Consider the following 24,167-nt stretch of genomic DNA (forward strand, 5'->3'; position numbering starts at 1 on the left):
CACATATCATTTAATATTTACCAGTCATTGCTCATCCTGTCGCCCAGTCAGTCACTATTAGCAGATCCTTCTCCAGTCCTCTGCTACTCTGAACCACCAAGCATTATCAGCAAACTCCATCACCATGAGAACATGTGTGGTCAGACAGGGATGTATATGCCTTTCTGTACTTTCATGCTCATGTACTGCCAGAGGCTGCCTCAAGATCCAGGCTTCATGAGCATAATTACAAAGTCTATTTGGATTGTAACAGAGGGTCCAGCCAGGATCAGAGGTGTTTCACACCTGTTTTCTGTGCACACAAACACATGATACAAGGAGTCATCTTTGGGTTGGAAGAACATATCCTGCATGGAGGCCACTTTTGTCCTCATTGTCCAGACTGACTGGTGCTGTCATTCAGCAATGGTTTGCAGTGCTCTGTGGTGCCTGCCAGCCCCCTGCAGACATCAGTGCTTTGGACCATCACCCTGCTGCCCTCCTGCTGGATGAAGAGGTCAGTGACAGCTTGTTGAGAAAGGCAGAGTTGAGCGCAGATGCATTTTTGGTAATCTCGAATGACTTCAATAAACTAGTCTGCAGATCCAGGTAGCTGGGTCTCCCCATTATGCCACCTGGCACTTCTCACTGCGCCATGCCAGCCACCCTGCCAGGAAACCTGGATGGCCAGATTTCCCTGTCAAGCAGGGTGATGAAGGAGAATAGAGCAGCCCAAGCTGCACTTCGTACTGCTGCAGCAGGTCATGTGTGACTAACACGAGGCATACAAAGTAGACAGCATGAAGAAGCGTAGTTGAAAACTGCACCTAAACAAGAAGGCATTGGTAAGGAGGTGATGACTGGACTCATCCAGTATACCCCAGTGAAAATACCTAGCAGTAAACCACTAGCAGAAACCATACATGGTTTTGGCTTGAGCTGTCTAGGAAATCACACAGGCTGACCATAGCACTATATTTTGGGGAAAAGCAGAGGTAACACACTTGAGGAATTCATTCCTGCTCTGAAGTCTGCATTTGTAAAAACAAAACAAAACAACTTGGCATTGACATAAACTCAACTGAGCTTGCTAGGACAAATTCCCAATGCAATTCTGACTGGGACCCTACAATCACTCTGCATCTCTGGTAGTTTCAGCTCCTGCGCTCTGATTTAAACCAACATTGCACTGCACAGCCTTCCAACAGGATGTAGAGACAGAGCCAAGAGGATATGCAGACATGTCCCTCTGTCCAGATTGCATCAAATGCCAAATACTTCTTACAGAGAAATGTGTTCCTGTTCCTGGGAAACCACTTCACAGAATGCTGAAGTTGACAGTCCTGCAGCTGTGGGGTGAATGCAGTTCCCTGCTTTGTAGCTGTAACACTACAGGCCATGATAGCATATCACACAGCCTGCTTGCCCCCCAACTACGCCCGACAGCCTAGAGCTATTGAACCCCAAATTAACATTCTGAGGAATAAAACCAGTCACCAACTCCTAGCCACTTAACTACAACCTCTGTGCAAACTCTGTGAAGAGAAAGCAAAACTCTTCTTCGTCTTAAACAGCCCAAGCAGTTCTCTCTGCACCTGCAACACAAGTCCTGCCATTTACTTTTTGACAGCTCTCCATCTTACACAGGCATAATCACCAAAAACTTGGTGATTATGCACAAGGAGAGGACAGGACTTTAACACTTGCTATTGAGCTGTGCAAGGAACAGGGCCAGGGGACAGTGACAGGCAATCTGACAGTCTGAAGTGTGGTCAAAGTTATCTGGTTTCAATAACACCATCCATTGTCCCATCCCTACAAGGCAGTAGAATATCCCTGGAATATTCCTGAATTGTAAGAAGACTGGTCAGCAACCCTTTAAAAAGAAAAATCTCAGCTGTGGAGGAATAAGAGATCCCAAAGGCTGTCTTGAATTTCAGAGCCTTTGTGGTATAGAAAACAGCATAGCTGCAACCCAGCTGTTAGAGTTGCACTTGGTCTGAGAGAAGCATAAGGAGTCACCATCCTTTTGTCTGGGCACCTTGGATCAGGCAGGAACAGGACTGCACAGCTTGCAAGCAGCAGCCACCATGATAGGGTAACCACCATCCACATTGGGAAACTAGCCTCAGTACAGAGGAAGCACATCTCATCCTCCCAGTCACACTTGAAGGACTGACTTAGTTCAAGCATTAAACTACAAACAACCCTTACAGCTTAGGTGTCAGGTTGGGAACACTAGCAACTGAATTCACAGCCCACAGATGAGAGCAAAAAACAAGAAAACAAACCACTTCTCCCCAGTACTCAACACTACACCTGTGCCAGAGACAAGCACTGAACAAATGCACACTGGAAATGTTTCAGCTTTTATTTGCAAATTCATCTGTACATTCTCACTTGGTCGTTGAGTGACAGCTGCTAGAAACTGTCAGCAGCAGGGGGCAGCAGCAACTAGGAGTTAACAGGAGCTTTCCACAGAGCCTGGAAACAAGAGACAGCAGAGGAAACAAAACCCCACTAGCTTTTACATTTAACCTTTTCTGAGTAAGGGAATTAGGAATCAAGTCATCTTTATCACATTCAGAAGGGTGTTGGATTTACACGGCCCTGTGCGTTCAGCATAAAGACCTTGCATTGAAGTGACTGCCTGAAGAGCAGCCTGAAAACTATCCCAGGCTTTCTTTTTTTGAAGCCAGCATCTTAAAGCTGCAGTACTCTCCATGCATCATTCCCAGCGGTCCCAAAGCCAAATAACAAAAGGAGCCCTTTGCAAATAAATAATCATAGGAAAAAATAAATAAGATTATATTTGGAATATACAGTTGCATGGTCTTTATTTGGTTTCAGAGGTGGAAAAAAAGTGGAGCTAGACTGCAGCTTTAAGCCTTATGCCTAAATCAGCCCAAACACTCAGTAAATTTTACAGTTGATTAGCTATATGGGTTTGGAGATCTGAAGTCTCACAGAAATGAACATTCAGGCACCTATGCACACCCTTCCCCAATGCATAGTTTATTTTTCTCAGCCAGTTAGGAAAAATAGCTTACTGGAAGGGAAGTACCCCCCTTTCTGAGCTGAACAGACAAGACTGAAGACCTTTTTACTGTCACAGTAAGAAGTCCCAAGAAATATCTAACCCCACCCATGTTTGCAAGGGGAAACTGTTTCAAACCATGCACCAGGCAGGGAGACAATCCTCTCTCAGGGGATCCTTTAACTTTGTTGGCATGACAGAATCCTCCAGCAAATCCAGCTACCAGCAGGGTTGCCAGCTGCCCATCACTTCCTGTGCTCAAAGCCTAGTTGTGGCAAGTCATAAGTTCATTATTTCTACTAAACCAGAAATCCTGTTAAAGCCATTTAGAGGCAGCTCTACAGCAAGAGCTCTTGATCTGTTCTGTTTGGGGTACACACCCCCTCCCCAGGAACTCCCAAATGAAAAACCACACAGAAGAGAAAAGCAATCCATTGCAAGCCAGTGTCCGATGATTGTCTCTTTGGGGAAGTCAGGAATCCAGGACAGGGCAAGGCATGGGAAGGGAGGAGGATGGCAGGTGGAGAAGGAAGTTATAAACAAACTCAAAACCACTAAGACACAAGGAGGAGCTCAAAACCCCTCAACAGCTGATGGCACTAGGTTGCTGTTTGCTAACAAAGTCTGAAATGAAGTCGAACTCGTTTTGTCCCAAGAACAGCTCTGGCAGCTCCTGAATCCGGTCCAACCCCAGTTCCAGGACAAGGGACGTCAAAACCTCCTCATCTATGAGATCAGTGTCCATAACATTCAAGGTCAGCGCTGGTGAGGGCATGTGCTGCATGCCTGGGTGCTGGCTTGGCCCCACTCTGTACTGCTGAGCACCAGCTGCCATGGGCCCGTTGCTCATACCCAGAGGGTGACCCTGGTACTGGGTGTTGAGTTTTTGTAGGTGCATGCTAGCCATGAGCTGCTGGGTGCCCACTGGCCCCATGTATTGCTGCTGCTGGCTCGGGCCGTTGAACATCATCGCATTCTGCATCTGGTGGTGGTTCATCTGTCCGCTGAGGTTGGGTCTCGGCCTCATCACACCATCCATTCCAGCCCCTCCGTACGGCATCATCTGACCAGCTGCGGGTAGCGTCCTCAGCACGTGCTGCCCGTGCTGCGGTGGTCCCTGCAGCCCACTCACACCCATCCGGTAGCTCTGCAGCCCGGCGCCGCCGTGGCTCACGGACATCATCATGTGCTCAGCCATGGCTCCGGGTCCCTGCAAGGCGACACGCGGCTCAGGGCGAGGCTCCCGCGGGCAGCACCGCTCCCCGCTCCCGTCCCAGACGGCTTCCACCGAGGATCCCGGAGCACCCCCCACCTTCGCCGCGGCCGGCGGGCGCAGCGCCGCCCCGCCCCGGCGAGCCGAGCCGCGGCCTCCCCGCCGCCGCCCCGGGGACCCGGGGTCTGCCCGCGCGGGTACGCACCGACCTGGGGCTGCAGAGGGTCCACGCTCCCGCAGCGCCCGCTCGGCCGCCTCAGCTCGCCGGGCGCGGGGCGCCGCTCTCCGCTCTTATGGAGGCGCGGGCAGGGGCGGGCCGCCCGGCCCGGCCCCCCGCCACCCATTGGAGCGCGGCCCGAGGCCGCCCGGCCCCTGACGGGGCGGGAGGGCCGCGCTATGGGCGCTGCTGCGGCGGGCATGGGGCTGCTCGAGCTCCGCGAGCCGTGCTCCGAGCGCCCCGTGGTCGCGACATGGCGCAGCTGGAGGGAGGGAGGGAGGGAGGGGTGCCGGCTGCCTCCAGTGTGGAGGGCACCGGAGTTGGCACATCCCAGCTGCTCGGGTGGCCCCCCTTGGGTCCGAGGTGCTGGCTCCTTGGGCGGGTTGGGGAGGAAAGGGGTGGGTGGGCTCCAGGGCCGCCAGTCCAGCAGCCCCCAGTGTCCTGCGGATGCTCTGCTGGGGATTCTTAATCCGTAAGGAGGCTTTAAGGCAAGTTCTGCTTCTGAGCAGGATGCCAAGATGCAGCCGTGCTGCCTGGTGTTACGGCCCCCACAGGCGATGCGTGCTCGATCCTGGTGTGCATTGATACCAACAAGGGCAGAGGTTGTGGAGTGGCTGAGCGGGAGCATGGGAACAATGGAGTCCCCAGTGTGTGGGGCTGGGGAGCCCTCAGTGTGGTACAGGTGCCACAGTTCCTCCAGGGATCGCAGACTGCAGAAAACGTGGGTCATCCCTGCTCAGTACTGGGCTCATATGGTTTGGGGTAAGGACTGGGCCTGGGGTGGCTGTGAAGCCTCACACAGGTCATTTCTGTTCCCAGCCCATGCATGTTGGGAATGGTGGTGCACTCATGTGAAGCATTTTGAACTGCATTTGCTTGCATTATGTTCTCTTGCATTTGACATAGTCCTCACCTGTTTCCTGGGCAGAAACATTGTTTGCCTTTAATATTGCCAACAGTGTAAGATCAGCTCTCAGGAGGGAGTCACCCCACCAGTGCTTTCCTCTTCCCCAGTGTCCCTCTGAAAAAGACTTTCTACCTGATCACATGGCTGGCTGGGGGTGCAGGGATCCGTTTTGGTGGCTGTGCTGTCTTTCTTGTTCGTGTCAAAGGATGTGCATGCAGATGTCTGTCGACGGCTGCAGCACACTGGCCCCTATAAGTGTGCACCCTGGTGCAGGAGGGTGCTGGCTACTGTGAGAAGGACCCTTGCTTGATGCCAGCTCTGGCTCTGTGGTCAGCAATGGGGTGCTACCACATGGTGCAGCATTACCAGCCCAGGTGACTGAGGTCAGTTCTTAGTGGCATTGACTAGGTGCCTTGATTACTCTGCCAGCGGTGTCCTCCTAGCAGGTATGCACCAATATTGTCTAAGCAGAGCTACCAGTACATGAATGTTACAAGCAGAGATTTGCTAGTATAACTTTCTGCAGTAGTGTCTTTACCTCGTTAGTGCAGCTTTTGATTGCTGTGTCCCAGTGGAACACATATGCTCGTCCACAGACCCATGCTAGACAAATTATTTTACCATGGACCTGCAGTGACACTGGTGCTCTCTACAGGCCATGACACTTTCTATTAGTTTATAAAAGCACAGTGGTGATTTTTCCCCTTTATATTTGTGTTGTGAAAGAACCCAGAGAATTCTTTCTTGAAGGTATTAGTGTTGCATGGCTACCCACTTGGAAAGCAGGTGATGGCAAAGTTAAACTTGCTTCCCCAACTTCATTCCACTTCTGTTTGTTCCACTTTTCAGGAGACTTGGAGCAGATTGTTGCATTGAGCTAGGTAGCATTTTTGTGTTCTGCACATTCATTATGATCACAGACCCCACAAAGCAGAAGGAAGTGCCAACAAAGCTTTTCAAAGGTTGCTGAAGAGGTTTGTTTTTAACTGCATTATTGGAGAAATGAGGTCTAAGTATATACTATCATAAAGGGACTGAAGTTAGGCAGCACAGGCATCTCAGGTGAGTGCCTAATCACACAGCACTGACCTGAAGGGTTGCTTGTGTAGAATATCTCTGTATCAAAACACCTTAAAGCAGCAGCAGCTTAGAGCAGATAATGCCCAGAAGCCATCAGCTTTTAGACGTAAGCAGCCAGGAACAGAAAGTATCTTCCCTTACCAGGACAGAGCACAGGGCCATTAACCTCCAGGACATTCTGTGAGCTGCTTTTGTTTGTCACCTTCTGCCTTCTTAAGTGACTGGGATGAGTTTCAGGTGTTGTTGGTGAGCCTCTAAGTGATGAATCAGTTGTTTAATTGTTTAATGTAATTATGTAATGATTGTTTTTTAACTCTAGAGATTTTGACAAATGCATTTTTAGTGCTAATAAACATACGCTCACGTACATATACCTGTCTGACTGAGAGTTCATATGCAGAAGCACACCCAGGTGAGAAGCAAACATGAGGGGAGTGTCTGCCCTCATCTTTGCAATTTTTTCCAGACAAGAAAGCCTCTCTGTCTCGGAGGAGCGGTGCAGTGTGGAGTGCAAGTTCTGGTCAGTGGCAGGAATTCCTGTACAAGTGTAACAGGGAGAAGGGGCTCTCTGCGTTTAAATTACAGAATACCCCAAGGGTGGTAAATAGCTCATTCACTTTGGAAACAGGTTGGCAGATGAAAGAGCATGCTTACTGTACATGAAGCATGAAAATCTATTCCCTCTTCACACTCGTTCATGTCCCTTCTCCTTCTGGAAGGAGGAGCCAGACCAGCAACTCATCCAGACTGAAAATAATTTGACCAGAAATGGAGCTTCCTCATCTGAGATCAGCTGTCTGATCTATCTTGTTATGTTGTCCCCTGGATGTTTCACTGGCATAACCTGTGGTGATTTGAGAGGAACTGAGTGCCTGCAAGGGAAGGGTATGGGGGTGGGAGGCACTGCAATAGAGAGATGTGTGTCTGCCACACTGCCTGACATTGTCCTGTGCTCTGTGTCTTGAGGACCTCCCATTCACTAAGCAGCAATGTTTTATTTCACAAGGACCAGCACAGACCTGTTTGATGCACTTCATGCTGCCCGGTAGTCTTTTTGGTGCAGAAGAAGCAGTGTTTCCTTGTCACATTGAGTTCTCAAGTATTAAGGACCCAAACCACTGCAGCTGTATTTACATGGCACTTCATATGACTTGGTCTAGCCCCAGGTTTGCAATCTCTCCTCCATCTCCCCATGCCCTGCCATTTGTAATGAGCCCATGGACAGACTCGCCTTTCCGGGAAAGCAGATAAATTGTCTGCATATCAGATCCAGCCTGGGGTCTGTTGCTTGGCCATCTCTGCCTTAAAGTCATCACATAAGCCACCCCCAGGAGTGTGTCATTCACAGCTTCCTTGAGATGGGACTTCCCCAGTCTGTCTATACTGGTGTCATCAGCCCTGTGTTATGGAGGGTGAATTACCTGGTCTGGGAATTAATGAGATTGCTGCTCCAGAGGCACTAGTTTGGCTCTGCATGACTTGGAATCTGGAAGTGCCACCTGTGTGTTTGTGTCCCAGGTCAAGGCACACGTGGGTGGGCATCAGTTAGCAATCTGACCACCAGAACATTGCAAAATTTTCTTTTCATTCTTAGGAGGGTGCTTGCAGCCTGTTTTACAGCTAGCTTGTATTACTTGCGGTTTTGCTTATAGATGATGTTCCCTACCCATATTTTATCCTTTGTCATCATGCATTGACTGCACAGCTCCAGTGATATCACTGTGGCAATATCTGCATGTTCCCAAAACCCTGGGGACAAGAGGTGGCATGGACAGGAGCTTTTTGTAAGCAGAGACACGAACACTTTTATTTTGCAATGTTTTAAATGTTTTGCATATGTGGCAACTGTTTCTTGCTAAATCCAGTCACTGACCTACAGTCCAAGATCTATCTCTCTTTCTCTCTCTCTCTCTCAAAGTATGGTTGGGGGTAGAGGTGGAGAGTGGTTAGAAGTAGGATGTAGGAGGTACTGATGGATGGAGGCCAGGCACAGGTTATTTTGTGGAATTTCCTCTGACCAAGCAATTCCCACTATACATTTCATCTTACAACCCACCCACTGCTATATGGTGTAATTTACCTTTGCATGGAGACTGCAGAACAATTTGAGTAACCATGTGAGCCATATATTTGAGTGTCAACAGAAGGATCTGAGGAACCTCATCATTCAAAAATTCTTGGATTGGAGTCTAACTCCATGCTTGGCTTTGAAGAGCTCCTGCAAGTTTCTAAGCAATTGAGGTGTGCAGATAGAAGCTAAAGCAATTTGAAATAATATCTGTTAAGGACAAAGCTTGTCTTTGAAGGACAAACATCCAGAAGAAGTCCCTTTGCAGTCCCCCACTCACTGAAGGACAAAGACAGAGAGCAGAAATGTGGAGTGGAAGGCTGGAAATCTGCAGAGGTGTGACCTAAGTTGAGATTCATCAGGTAAAACTGTCTCATGCTGCTGTAACTGGGTCCATGGCTGTGGGCAGATGCAGGGCAGCAGTGTGCATAAATCAGCTTCACATCAACTTAATTCCTCATCTGAATCACAAAGGATTCCTGAAGCATTTTTCCCCCCTAAAGTACAGAGGATGCCAGGCATTGGAATAGCTGCTCCTCTTGCATTCTTTTGGCTTGCAGTACCTCCCATGGGCAAAGCAATGTGAGACATGGGTGGTTGACTCTGGCGTTTGGGAAGACCTTGGGTTGGACAAAGCCAGATCTGAGTCATGAAAGCAAGCACTGAGTTCCCTGAGGTGCAGAAAATGGCAAGGGAACATTGTGTGCAGGAGGGACAGCTATTAAACAGCAAGGCAGTCATAACATCTGCCACACTTCTCCCATGCAGTCATGAAGGACCATGCAAACAATTGTGGTGCGCAGCTGCCCACATGCCACTGCCCTCCCCTCTGGCCCGTGCACACTGTAGGTTGTCTCTGGAGGGTTACTTATTCCCCTTCTCCCAGTACCTCTGGATGTTCACAGTCACTCAGCACAGCAGCTGATCAGCTGTGCAGGATGTCCAATGCCTCTGGGAAGTATTGGAACTGCTCCTGGCTGTGTGCTATGCTCCAAGCCCAGCTCCCAGGGCTGGGAGCCCCTCAGGATGTTTGCTACAGCTTGGTCTTCCTGGGTGCTCTCAGGAGCAGGGAGCAAACATTAGGGTGGTGGCAACCAGCTTCCACCTACCTCTTTCTCTGTGAACCTTCTGTCCTCACATGACCCCCTGCAATCATGCAAAGATGGCACCTAAATTTTAGGAATTTGAAAAAGGAGGAGTAGGAAGGGTCCCTGAGGAAGACACCAGTAGGAGTGGGTTGTAGCTGCCAGAACAGCTCACCAAACCATAGCCAGCTCCTTACCAGTGTGACAGCCTCCTGAAGAGAAAGAGGAGGCATGAGCCAGGCACAACATGGCTAAACAGATCTTGCTGGACTTGAGGTGGCCCAGATCCCAGGTTACCCACTCATAGTGCCAGAATTTGCTAGCCGTTTTTCCATTTTTGGTGAAAGGATTCCTCATGGTCCAATTCCTACACGGTCTCTCTAGGAGAGCACATGCACTGCCTCTCCCTGCACTGCCAAGGAGTTAAAAACTTTTCTACTCAACATCTGACTATGTCGGGACATCCAATTTAACGAAACATTCACTCTCAGCTTCTAGAGTTCTCTGTGCCGTATCTTGAAAGGATCCAGTGAATTTCTGCTGCACGTGTAGTGCTTTCCAAGCAGATTCATTTATTGGCAATTGGGAGAGGAGAAAGGAATGCTGAGAGCTGTCATTTTTTGTTTGTAAGGATGATCACAGTGGTTTGAAAAACTCTACTTTGAAGCTGAGAAATCCAGCTGAAGCAATGGTGCTATAAACACTGAACCAGGAGCAAATTCCAATGGAGTTTCTCCAATTTGTCTTTAAGTAACTATGTCAACAAGCAAAGATTTAGAAGTTCAATTAAATATTAAGCTCCTTGACACGGAGTGTAGCTCTGTCTCACAGGAGTTTCTGACAAAGGGGAGTACTGGCCAACAGCAGCTTATTTTAGAGATCTAAAATAAAGAGCCTATCTTATCCTAAGAGCTTATTGCTTGTCTCCAGATGGGTCTGATGTTGACAAGCAAGGGGGCAAACACCATTTCCCCAAGCAGGACATGGGGAATCTGACTGCACGAGCTGGGCAAACCCTCCATTCCAAACTGTGGCTGTGTCAACCCTGAAAGAACTATAGTCTCTTAAAAGCACTTTAATTTGAATTCAAACAAGTAGAGATCCAAAGAGAGCATGGTGTGGCTTCTCTCCAGGGCATGGACCATGATGGTCTGGTGGCTAGGCAGAGTGGTGTTAGGTCTGGTGTTAGGCAGAGACTAGCAGTGCAAATGTCCCAAGGAAGGGGGGTGAAGGACAAGGCTGCTCCCTGATAGCCCTGCTGGAAGCATGGACTGTGCATGCTGAGAGCAAATGTATGCAGCTGGTGGTCAGCTACAGGGAAAGTAGGCTCTCCTTCAACTTCTTGGGGTTTGGCAGCAAAGATGCTGGGGGGGAGAGGCTGTGCCTCCACATGGCTCTGCTGCAGATGGTTGGCCTCTCTGTGGCCAGGTGTGCAGGGGTTCACATGCAAGCTCCCAGCACGTACCCTGGAATGCACGGCTACCTGCCTGCTCTTATGGCGACACAGGACCGCGCGCTGCCAGCAGCATTGCACTCATCAGGGCTGCTAAGTGGTGCAAAGGTCTGAGGCCAGAGCAAGGCATTGAGGAGTTTTGTGCTTCTTCTGAGGTGGCAGATGTAGCCAGGCCAGCGGCTGGCCCCAGCTTGTAAACAGCTTTTTTTTTTTTTTTTTTTTTTTTTTTTTTCCCTCTGGGCTAATCTTGTTCTGTGGGGGCAGATAACATCACTGGAATTTTTCTGTTGTTCTTTGTAAGCGCCTCCTGCTTTGGACTTTGGCTGAGACGCACACAACTGAGACATGAGCTTCCTCAATTGTGTTCTCTTGCTTGCTTCCCTCTGGGCCCACAGCACACCCCGTGTGCTGGCTGCTTCCTGCTCTGCTCACTGCTTCACACTTCCAGCCTAGGGAAGGTGGCAGGGAGGCGACCCTGGCACAACAAGGTGCCTCCCTGGGCTCGCTCCTGCTTTGCTCCTGTGTGTTCTTGGGGTCTGCCTGCAGTGGGGACTACCAGCACTGCACACCCCAGCTTGGAAATACCAGCGGTGGGACTGGGGCCAGGCTGCTGGGCCAGAGCAGGGGGCAGCAGGTCTGGCCTCTTCTCACTGATGCCTGCAGAGCAAGTGTGGGGCTCAGCAATGTCCTGTTCAGCATCCCAGGCTCTTTGCCCTACAGCTTTGCCCTGCTCTGCTCTCCACTGCACTTGTGCAGTTGTTTTGGGTTCAGACCTGTACCATGGTGAGTGCTGACTGCACCAGCAGAGCCAGCCCCAGTACTGCTGGTGCAGTGCCCGGCCCCCAGCCATCCAGCTGCCTCTCCCCACCCTGCCAAGATTCCACTTATCCCTCTTAACCGCATGGAGAGCTCCTTTGTGCGGTCTGCTTTGGCAGCCAGAACAGAACCCAGCCACCCAGGTGCAGCCTGGACCTGGCTCACGGCTGCTAGGAGCTGCTGGGAGCTGCTGGGAGCTGCTGGGAGCTGCTGGGAGCCTGCCAGACCGGTTTACCAGCACAGCCTCCAACGTGGTATGGGACGTGCCATGCACGTCACTGGCTCCTGCCCCAGCTGCACGTGTCCCCACTCACCTCCTCCCCGTGCTGTCACCCCTCCCAGCTCAGCCCATGGCTTGCTGCAGCCAAAGGAGCTGAGGGCAATGCCGGTTCAGGTCTCTGTGGAACAGAGCCTTGTTCCACCAACCCTATCCTTCTGCTGGCCACAGCCTGGGCCATCAGCCTTGCAGAGACGTTGCTGGTGCTCTCTTGGTATTTTCTGTTCCTATCCTTCTTTTCCACCTTGAAGTCTTTCATGTTTCCTGACAGCTGGTGTCTGTGGTCCATGGACTGCAAGCTGGTGCACCAAGCCAGCTCTGGTGACAAACGAACAGTCCACATGTAGTAACACGGAAATTTGTTCTTACACAGTTCCTTCAGTCCCATGATGTTCCTGCCCAGGTTCCCCAGTGTGTCCTATTCCCTGTGCAAGGCAAGCCAAAACACTAATGCCCTCTCATGCCAGGAACCCATGGGTCTGCTTCAGGTTAAGCAACTGCTTAGCCCAAGGCCTAGCTCTCCCTTTGAGTTTGTGCTCATGTGGCCTCTCTGGATGTCTCGGTCTGATTTCCCTCAGGCTGTATCTGTAGCATGGAGCAGCACTTCATTTCTCTGTCAATAAGCCTGTTGAGTTAGGGCTCTCATTTCAAGGCTGTGTCTTCTCCGGACCCCGTCTGAAGCACTTTCCCTCTGTCAGTTCCTCCCAGGATCATCCTAGCAGGATCTGGTGTGTGGCAGTGGGAGCACTGGATCTGGGCATTAGTGGGGACTCCCCAGATGACTACCCAAATGCTCCTTGGTCCTGCAGGGCACAGCTTGCAGTTGTCCTTTGTGGCATGAAGTCAGAGACATTTAGGTTATTTCTTCTTATCTCTTAGTGCCTGCATTGCTGCTGTCTTCAGGCAGATTAGCTGCTAGTGGTTTCTCTGGCCTGCTGAAGTTGCTTCATGCAACTGTCTTGCGTCTGGAGATGTGGGGCAGTCAGGGCCTCAGTGGTGAGTCTCTGGAGGGGGGCTGTAGCATGGTGTTTCTTGCATTACCATCAGAAGCAGCTGTTGCTATTTATCTGCCCTCTCTTCCCTTCATGTTATGCAACCTCTTTTTCAAATGGCAGTGGTTGTTTTCCCTTGGTTGATGTAGCAATGATGCTCTTCCTGGTATTTCCAGACCCTCATGGCTCTGACAGTACTTCCTCTGCCCCACTCCTGCTCCATCTTACGCCCTGGAGTGCATTAGGATGCTCAAGTGCTATTTCACCTACTAAGCAGTCTGAGCATAGACTGTAATGAGAGCTGTGATGAGCCCTCAGAAGCCTTGGTAAGATGTGAGGTTGCCGGTGGGTTGGGTGCCCAGCTGCTCCGGTTTGTAAGGCCAGCAGAGAAACAGGGTGCGTGACTCGGGACAACCGAAAGTTTTGTTCTGGGAGAGCTGCCTGGGATTCAGGTCACCAAGACCTGTTTCTCAGGTTCCTATTTTTGTTATTCATCAGCTCAGTATTCCTGAAAACAAATCATGTTGTTGTTAGCTAATTGGCAGCACATGGTGACAGAGTGTGGAGGTGTCCTGTGAGAGTGCACCGTGTGTTTATGTATCTGGATTTTAGCTTTGACATGCCCACTAGTACAATCAACTACACCAGCAGGAGCTACTTACCTTAGGCTGTGCCACTGGGGAACAGCCCCTGTGCTGCATGGGGTCATGCTTTCAGACCAGCCTCCTCCAAAGGCAGAACATCGCAGCCATTGCAGTCAGATAAGATGTCAGGCTGTGTAACACGTGGCTTTGTACGTGGAGGATTGTCAGTGTTTGGTGGCTGTTGGCTGAACTCACAGCAGGCAGTGGCTTTTCCAGGCTTTGGAGATAAGCCTCTGGGGTTTGGTCCTAAAGCCAGATCCCCTTCTATGTCAGGGAATGAACCATGAAGCTCTGCTGAGCCCTGGCTTGGGCTGTGGACTGATGAGAGCCACTGGGTTGGGAAGGACAGGACAGAGCTGTGTGCATGAGTCACTGCTGCGTGAGGGCTGAGAAACTGCTGGTTACATAAAGAAGGGAAAGATCTGACAACAGACTGCTACAGGGGCCCTTGACACAGCCTGAACCACCTGGGGAGGCTATAGACACCTCTGGGGAGAAGATATCTGCAATGGCCATTGCTATTTCCTTAGTCTGCAACATCTTCCTGGATCTGGATGGGACATTTCTACTCAGGCCATGCTTCAGCAGAAAAAACTGCTAGCTAAGCCAAGGATTTTGCTGATAAGTACTTTTTTGTTCAATGGAAAAACTTCTGCATGAAAAAGTTCATTTTATTTTGAGCAAATAAAAAACAACAAAAAAAAATCTCACATAATCCATTATCCTTTTTATCATAGTAAAAGCTTACAGGGAGCAGTACCTCTTTCTGATCTCAAAAACAAAGAAAACATCGGTTGTTATTTGAGGTGAAAGAACCATTGCTGTACATATCTCATGGAGCAGCTGTCCTGCTGCTACCTGCCTGGATTTTAGCAATCTTGTTGTGTCACTGGCAGGGCAGTCAGTAGGCTCTAACAGCACTACTGGTCTGGTACAGTGGACATGTGCCAGGTGCCTGGAGGCTGGCCAAAGCAGTGGGGCTTATGGCCAGAGGATGCCCAGTTTTCATGTGGGTATGTTTTGTTCTTACATGAAGAAAATGGACTGGACGCATAGCTGAGTTTTATCAATTAATTGGGAATAATCAGAGAAGAAGATGTGATAGTCTAAAATGTATATTTTGGGCCAATATCTACTGAAATCCATGGGAGCTATTGGCACATGTAATGTTAGGAAAACAGTTGCTGCTGCCGTTGTCAGGATTAAAATGCAATTGCCCTTTTTGGGAACACTGATTGCTGAAGGCATCTGTTGTGTAAGGGACAAGCTGGTGAAAGTAGCAGAGTGCCAGGTGGAGGGAGAAACCCTCCTGTATGCCAGTGGCCATGCTGTGTGCATTTGAGAGGCATTTTTAGTTCTTTTCTCAGCATTGTGTTCCCTCAGTCTGGGCTCCAGGGAAGGTGGTGTTGAGATAGTGCTTGTGGGTATGGGGTGGGCTACAGCAGAGGTGGGAACAGCTGGCACCAAAGCAATGCAAGGAAGTCCCTGCCTCGATGCTGGATGCAGAACTTGGAGTCACGTTATGGAGTGAAGAATGAATGAAGGAGAATGGAAGTCAGACTCTGTGGCAAACCTCCTGTCTGTGAGACCTATTTGGCTGGCATCCTATGGGGAAGCTGCAGAGAGCCATGGGTGCCCAGTCACACAGAAGCTACAGCAGCACCCAAGGCAGTGCCTGGTGCCCTGGAAGACCTGAAAGCATCCCTCCTTCCTGCCCTTTACCACCTGCCCTGTCTCTCACTGCTGTCGAGTCTTGCACGCAGGGGTCACACACAGCCTGTGTAAGATCATCTAAAGGGAGGCGTCTGAGTCTCTCTATGGATCTAGTGGCTGTGGAGACATGAGGCAGGGTCACTAGTACTCCGGCACCCTTTAAAGATATAATTTCCTGACACAAGGTAAGGTCTGAGAGGGTAAGTGGGCTCTGCAGCCTGAAATTAATTTAGAGAAAAGGTTAGAGTCTGAAATGGGAATCTGTCTTAGAAAATCACAGCCCCTTGTGAGGTGCCAGCGTGAGGCTGGGTGGCAGGTCTGCATGGTTACAGATACCTTCACCTGAGACAGCAGTGGAGGCCCTGGGGGAGATTTAGGCCACCACAATTCCATCTATGTCCCAGTATGGGTGCCTGTGGCTTGCTCATGGAACAAAGGTTCTCCAAATGATTCAGATCAAGGCCTGATCCACTTGCAAAGGTGGAAAAGATGCTGGGAGACAAATGAACATGTTGTTTGTTACATGCTGTTTGTTACAGCAGCACTGTGAAGGCATTCCCATCTCTTGGGCTGAGCTAGTTGTGTTAGTGTTGTCCTTAGAAAATGAATGCATTTTTGCAGGTAGCTGAATCATTTTCTCACTGGGATTATCTGCTGTTTTAGGGAGGGGTCTAGTGAGTGCTGGATCTGGCACTAGGTAAGCAAGGAGGAAGGGGGTTGGTATGGGAAGGAAGATTTCCTTCTTGCTATGCGTATGTGGCATTAGTTTGGCCCACTGTATCTCATGAAATGCACCCTCAACCTTGGATAGCAATTTGCACCACCTCTCAACCCCACAGTCTGATTGCACTGCAGTCAACTGTCAGCTGTACTTTGGCCACAAGAACCCCAAGGCAAAGGTCCAAAGGGCCCTGTGCTGGGACCCCTGGAGCTGGCTCCCCAAAGGCTAAGCAGAGAGGAGCACTAGGCTGCCGGGACCAGGGTGAGAACAAACAAGCTGGAGCCATACTGCAGCCAGGGCAGTACAGGCCAGATGGTCCCTGAGCTCTCTTCTGGGCATTTTCAGCTGGAGATTGTCAACTGAAAAGGTGCTGGGTTTGGACTCAAGAAGTCTGGAAAGGTCCAACATGGACATGAGGCCTTCAAGTATCCCATGAGGGCACAGACATGCTGTTGATCTTGTCACCTGAAGAGCTGATCCATGTTGCATATATTTCCCCAGCATTATCCCCAGTTAAGATTTCCTTTCTCAAAGTTCTGAGCAGCTGCAGTTTTCCTTTCTGAGGTATAGGGAGTAGGTGACACCCTTAGCACATAGACTTTGCCAACACTCCTGGAATGATCACTCTTTGCTGTAGATCACATGTTTCGTGATACACGTTTCATGGTTTCATCTAGATCTTGGTGTGTTTCACAGTCTCCATTTCTTGGTCACTGGGGAATGCTTTTAAGCCTTTGATGGGGTAACCCAGTGTCACTGCTCAGGAATGTGGCAGGTGTTGCCTGTGTTTTGGACTAGCCTGTACAGTATTTGGGTTCCTGAAATTTGGGTATGTGGGACAGCTAGACCACATCATGCTGGGGAAAGTGAAGGCAATGTAGTTGAGGGGGATCCTGCACTGGTAGCCCTTATAGCTGAATGCCCTTGCTGCTCCTGTGTGGCTGGGCAGTCAACAAGCACCCACTCGGCTGTTCTCCCCAGGGCAATTGCTTCAAGATGCTGTAGTTGGGGAGCAGTGAAGTCTGGCTGGATCCTGAACAGGTTGGAGGTCTCTGGCCAAAGCACTGTATTAGAACAAAGTTGCTCCAAATGATTCAGATCAAGGCCTGATCCACTTTCAAAGGTGGAAAAGATGGTGGGAGACAAATGAACAGCATCTGAAATATACAAGGGTGTCCCTGTGTCAGCATCATGTGTCAGGCATGGCTCATGGAAGAGGCCTAGAGGCATTTGTATCCATGCACACTGCCTGAAAGACAAGGGAAGGTGTAGACCATCCATCTGTGATGATGTCTGTGTGTCTATGCTGCACACAGGGACTTCCCACACTTGCTATCACAGCAGGACTGGAAGCGTAGGTCTCACAAGTGGCCTCTGCAGTGGCAGCTTCTTACAAGCCTGTAAGTCACTCAGCTCCACAAACTTCACTGTGGCATCACGGCCTTGTCTGTGGTATTCTCTCCCTGAGCCAGCAGGCTCTGGGCCAGAAGGTCCTCACTGGCTCTGTACTGAGGGGCATGAAGATTTCTCAGGACCTCTTGTCTGAGGCAGCTGTGTGATGCTCAGTCAGGTGCTGGTATGGACAGGGCTGTCCTGTGTGGAGCTGGCTTTGTCCATAGGCTCCAGTGGTGAGGCTTTGGTGACAAGAAAGTGGTGCACTTGTAGATCACCTTCAAAACAACACGAGTGTCCTGCAAGTCTGGCATGGGCATACAGGTCAGGTTGTCCCATGCCATATTACCAGCATGAGTGCCAAAGCCTGGGGAGACTCAGATTCTGTTGTGCAAAATGTTGGCCTTCCTCTTCAGTGCTGAAAGGTCCGAGGTTTCTCAGTTCCTCCTCATATGAAAGGTGCTCCAGTCCTTACATCATTTTTGTGGGCTTGCACCTCACTGCAGGAGCAGTACTGGAACAGTGGCCCTGCTCCAGTAAGTCCGTGTCTTCCGTGTATTGTAGTTTGCACAGTGCTTGCTAGGTGCTGCTTCTCTGAGACTTTCTTGAGATCTCCTTGAGCTTCCAAGCACTTTGTCTTCCTGTGGGGAACTTCTTGGTGTGTTCTGCTGCTGACTGACATCTCCCTGTTACATTTTCAACCTGTGTTACATTTTTTGGACCCACCATGGGTGCACCAAACACTGAGAGAGCTTGGGTCTGTCTGTACTGGGGCAGACCTGAACCAGTGCAGGCGGTGCAACTGTCTGTGCAATGGGTGAGCAAAGCATTACACATGGAAATGGGGGAAGGGAAGAAATGTCACTGTCGCCTGCTGGCTACTGTTGTGGGGTTAAAAGTAGGAACAAGTTTTGAAGTTGGTGACAGGAAGGAGCAGGAAGAGATGTGAGGGGTTATAAATATCTGACTCTCAGGGGGGCAAAGTAATGAGATACTAATTTCCATGAACAGGCTCTTGGAGTGTGACACCCTTTTCCCTCTCTTGTGTGGTTGTGCTCCAGATAACAGAAACCACTGCTGATTTCCTGGACTCACTGTCTTTGTCATAAAACATCCCAAGAGCAGCAGTTTATAAATAAAGCTTAGAGAAAAAAAAAAAAAAAAAGCTGCTATTCTGAGAAGCAATGAAACCAGCAGCTTTTCCAGCTCAGCACTTCAGTTCTAGTTCATAAGAAACTCAAGCCACTCGAGACAGAAAGCTGTGCTCTCACAAATAGGAAAGGAAAGTGGGACTGAGCTGTAAAGGAGGCAGCAGAATTGCAGCCTCAGGACCTGCAGAGAGGTGGGGTCCTGGTGCCAGGGCTGCCTCCCTCCTCTGCTTCTGCTGACTGCATGCTGCACTTATCTCTTCCTCACAAGCTTCACCAGGGAACTTACCTGCTTCCTGGGAAAAGCCCACAGATCCAGCTACCCGCTAGACCTGCTGCTCCAGAAAACACATTGCTGCTTATTCACTCTGCTTTGTGCAACCTGGGACCTTTCAAGGCCCTAGGCTATACACTATTATCAATGTGTATTACTCCACCTGGCACCAAGTTGTGGCCAGATGTCTTCATGTTTCAAAGGAAAACAACAAGACAGCAGGAGCTGAACTGAATGCAGGGATGTCTGCTAGATGTCTTTGTAGAATTGACCACAGGGTGAAATCTGTACTGGGATTTCTGGATGTTGCTGCACCTTCCCTATGGTGGGGTATGAATCTGTGTCTAACAGGGGTAGCTAAGCTAGAACTGCAGTGCTGAACACCCACAAATGTGAGTGGTGAAGTTTGGCTAACTGTGGTCCTGGCACACCTGAGCAGATCTAACACTGTGGTTGTGAACACTGAAGTCTTAGGGGAGCATTTTCATGGAGCTCCAGCACTTCAGGAAAGAAGTGAAGCAACTAGAGAGTGTTTGAGATGAGAAAACACCAGCAGAACCCCGGTAACTGGGTGTGCTGGGAGGTTTATCCTGGAGAAGGGACAACTGATGCAGACAGGAGAACAGTATTCAAACAGAAGGTCTGTTGTGAAGGTGAAGGGCATATCTCTCTGCCATGTCCATAGTGCCTAGAAGAATCTTCAACTGCAGGAAGGAAGATTCACATTAGAGCCAAGAACGATCTTCCATCTGAAGACAACTCTTCATCTTGTAAGAGTTTTAAAACAGGAGAATGCAAGTGTAGCTGAGCTACCTGGGGTTGGAGACCTGTCTTTGCCCAAGGTCTCTTCTTGTCCCAGGGGGATGCCAAGTCCAGCCTATGAGCTTATGTGCTCCAAGAAACTAAGGTCTGTTGGAAAAGGAAGGAAATGAGGCCCACACGACCATGCTGAGTTTCCAGCATAGAACATCTGCACTTTTCTACTTAGTCTGGAAGTTTTGCAGTTCAGGGCAAAAGAGGACAAAACACTAAGCTGCCTGCTACCATATGGAGCACTAGGCATCCTGTGGGACTTTTCTCCAGGGCAGAGTAAACCACTCCGCACAAATAGCTGTGCGGCCTGCAACTTGTCAGTATTTGCACTCTAACAAAGCCATATATCTTGGTGGTTCCTACAGTATGGGCCTCACACTGCTGCACTCTGGTAGTAGTTGTCTGGCTCATGGACCTTGCCACAGACAGAGGCTTTGGGTTTCCACAGGAGAAGACTTCAGGTGCAGAGGCTTTTGCCGAAAGCACGGTGAGGCCCAGGCAGTCTGGGATACAGTTTTATGCTGTAGACTTCCAGGCACAGAATGTAATAGGGAGCAGAGCCATCTCTCTTGGAAAGCAAATCACCCCCATCCCACCCCCACCCCTGCATCTCCAGAGAGGAGCAAAGCCTGGCAGAGTTCCACCTAGCAGCAAAATGGCCCCTTCTCTTGGTGCAAGAACAGATGATTTCCTAAAAGTTGCCAGCTCCGGCTGTGCAATCTTTGGGCTTTTGCAAGCTACAGTATTGACAGAACAAACAGTTAAACAAATACTATCTTCTGCTTCGACGTTTGTTATTGTAGGCCACAAACCACAGGCAGCTTGGCCTGACGCCAGGAGAGAGACCTGCATAAATATTCCCATGTTAGCAGTTATCTTCAAGGTGCAGCCTGAGCTTGGGTCTTTCCCAGAAAGCATGGAGAGATAATAGTTTACAGGCAAAGGCAGATCATCCCAGCTCACTGCCAGCAGAAGATAGGGCCATGAAAAGCTGCTCCCTGGGCTCGAGGGTTTGCTCTTCAGCTTCCAAACTCAAGAAAGATTTTTCAGGTAACACATATGCATGGAGAGAGGGGCAACAGGCCAAACGAGGGTGTATGGTATATTTGCTGGTAGCCCCTGTGGGCTCAGCTTTAAGGAGTGACAGTAGTTAAATGGCAAAATCCATGTGGGTTTTGAATTATCTCACATCAATAACTTTTCCCACGTTCTCTGCTGGAATATTGGAACTTGTCTCATTACAGCCAAGACACTGTGTTCTGCTAAGCTAAAAAAAGGTCCTAAATATGCAGCTTTAGCAAAGATTTCATACATTGTGTCTATAAACTAAAATGCTGTTTGGTGTAAGTCCTTCTAGGTTACCTTGTTTATACCCCTGACACTGCATAGAAAGGGAGATGGGATAGGATGGGATGGGATAAATGGATAGAGAGCATGTGGATTTAGTCATCTGCTAGCTCCTTTCTCTGCAGCAAAATGAGATGCTGAGACCTCAGGGCTTCCTTTGCTTGTGCTTTCAGAGGAATGCATGCAGACCTGGATGTTCTCCCTGAGATTATGACCACTCTTTGTAAATGACCATTCATAACAACTGAGGAGGAAGTACTCAGACAGTGCAGATAACCGAGGATGGCTCAGATTTAAGTGTGCTGGGCCCATGCAGAAGGTTGTCCAGCTTTGCCATGTCTCCATGCTGCTGAAGGTATATAGTGATTGAGCATGCAACTCCTTATCATGCTTTAGTGGCCCTGTGGCAGCGATGTCAGAATTGCACAGCTATGCATTTTAAGGCAAGATGCCCCAGTGCTCAGCAGTTACCTAGATCCTCTCACACATTGAGCATTTTGTAACATGGGAATGGAAACCCTGTCCTGCCTTGAAGAGATACTACAGCAATAGAAGTATTGATGGTTGTGTGAAGATCCAGCTGTTGCTGGTGCAGAGGAGGGTGCAGATCTCTGTGCACCATGCTGCCTGCTGTACCCTTGCAGTGCAGGGCTGAGTGCTGTGATTGTGTCACACTTTACCGCTGCCCTCCGCAGGAAACATGTTATGAAAGAATCAAGCCGTTATAGTTGTGTTCATTTGACTGGCACTCAGGTTGCATTGTTTTTTTTGTTCATGATTCCTTTCCTGCTTAAAAAACAAAACAAAACAAAACAAAACAAAACACAAAACAAACAAACAAACAAACAAACCACGAAAACAAAAAAACAACTGATTTCTCTCTCTCTCTCTCTCTCTCTCATCTCTGCTGATCCTATGAATGTATTTCCTCCCTGGACACATGACCAGTAACCAGTTCTGGGCTCAAAAACAATTGAAAACTGCATGTAAACAAGGTTGAAGACTGCAACCCTCCAGAAATAAAACTGCTTGGACCTGGCCTGATGAGCTTTTAGTCTGCTCTGTTTTCATATGAGCATGGGAGGCTGTTGCAGTTGTCCACTGAACCAATAGCACCTCTACAGAACTGGCAGCGCTGTAATTATTTGTGTTAGACGCCCAAAATCAGTTCTGTAGCCCCTCTAAAATGCCTGTGGGTGGGTAGCGAGTGCTGCATTAAGTCTTGCTGTGTCCATGCTTCTTGTATGCAGGCCTGTATGCTCTCTGTCTGTCTGCAGCACCAGGAAGCAGCCCAAACTCTAGTGGCTAGAAATGCTAAAGGAAAAACATGGGATGAATGTTGATCTTTCAAAGCAAAGCCTGGCTGGCCTCTGCAGGTCATGGGCATAGCTCTGGAGCAAATCTCTGGCTAAGCCTCCCTCTGCTCTGCTCACTCTGCCCTGCCCTGGAAGGCAGAGAGGCTGGATCAGGGCACCACCCTGGTATATGAAAGGGAAGGAGCAGATGGTGTCAATGGATCCATGAGAGTTGCGATAAGCGAGCAAATGGTCTTAAACAACACAGCCATGACAGCTGCATACAGAGACTATTACTAAATGCCAGGTCTCAGTCAATCCTGCTGACTTCTTGGAAGTTATTCCTGACCTGGGAGAGGAAGATAGTTTTTTTTCTTTATCCCATCTGTTCCACAGCAAATAACTTGAAAGTCATGCAGGCCAGATAGTACCCTTATTGGCTTTAGATGTCATTTCAAAAGAGTAAATTCAAGCCTTGGTCACTGCCTTGTTCGCTGCACTGCTGCACAGGGATTGCTGTTGCTGTCTCTCCTGGGGAAGATGTGTGTAGACCTTCCTCTGACTGCATACTCTCCTTAGAGCTGTGCTGCAGCAGAACTGAAACACAGGAGGAATTGACAAAGAGCATTTTTCTGGACAACTGAATTTTCAAACACAGTGTGTTTGCTAAACATGACAGCCATGTCTGCCAGAAATGGGTCTGATTTAGGTGGAACAGCTCCATGAGACATGAAGGCCCATGGCTGTGGTGATCACAGTCTGTGCTGCTGGACTTTGTGTTACCACTTCGGTTAACCCTAGAAGTGAAGTTAGCTTCAACTGGCAGCTGGCAGCTGGGATCAGTGCCATTTCTGGCCAGTAAAAGGTGTATGGGTGATCCCAGGCTCTGATGAGGACCTACCACTTGGAGGACAGTTTCCCACTTCCCCAGATCCCAATCACTAATAGTTGCTCAGGGTAGATGGAGACCTGCTTCTAGACAATGAATGTGTGCATTCAGACCATTTTCAGCCTTGTTGGAAGAGCCACTTCCATGTTTGTGGTGGAGGAATAAGAAATAAGTGGTCTGTCTCCTTTGCTGGGGATGTAGCCAATGGCCTGTGGCTGAGATGATAATTGGTGATGTGCTTTTGAGGCATCAGCAGCCCTTCTTGACACAGAATCAGCACAGCAAGCCACATCTGGGTCACCTCAAGGCTGGTTTGCAGGTCTCTTCTTCATGAGTGTCACCCTTGGGATGGATGTGGCAGTTCCTCCAAGCCTCTCTGAGCACGTCCAGGCTGGACTCTGTGTGGCCCCAATATCTGGCGAAAGGTAGGAAATATTCAGTGTGCCTCTCCCATTCGAGGAGAAGTTTGCTAGGCAAGTTTCGCCAGCAGTAGGGATGAAAGGAATGATTTGTGGTGAAGTGCCAAGGAGATCATCACCTTTTGTGTTTTATAGATTGCTCAGAGGTCTAAGTGCAGCACACAGCTAAGGGTGAGGGTACCTCCAGGCCAGTTGGAATTGAACTGAAACATTTCTAGGCTTCGAAATGGACTTGTGTTAGGGTCAGAACTGGGACGCATACAAATCTACCAGGAAATCACAGAAGTGAGGCCAAGTGAAGCAGAATTCATCCAGGAGATAGAAGTTCAGATGTACCTTTAAGTGATGTTTTGAAATCTCAGTATTTTCCTGTTTTATGTGAGAGTAA

The 24,167-nt window shown here is 49.3% G+C and overlaps 1 protein-coding gene across 1 annotated transcript; it reads right to left on the bottom strand.

Annotated features, from left to right (window-relative positions):
- Positions 1–2,339: 2,339 nt before the first annotated feature.
- Positions 2,340–4,478, bottom strand: CITED4 (Cbp/p300 interacting transactivator with Glu/Asp rich carboxy-terminal domain 4). The gene is made up of 2 exons (XM_032202413.1): positions 4,439–4,478; positions 2,340–4,226 (listed from the first exon to the last, which is right to left on the bottom strand). The coding sequence occupies exon 2, from the start codon at positions 4,212–4,214 to the stop codon at positions 3,600–3,602; it is 615 nt and encodes a 204-aa protein (XP_032058304.1). The 5' UTR covers positions 4,215–4,226; positions 4,439–4,478; the 3' UTR covers positions 2,340–3,599.
- Positions 4,479–24,167: the final 19,689 nt, after the last annotated feature.

This window comes from Aythya fuligula, chromosome 23 (genome assembly GCF_009819795.1).
Source record: "Aythya fuligula isolate bAytFul2 chromosome 23, bAytFul2.pri, whole genome shotgun sequence".
In the NCBI taxonomy this organism is placed as follows: Eukaryota; Metazoa; Chordata; class Aves; order Anseriformes; family Anatidae; genus Aythya; species Aythya fuligula.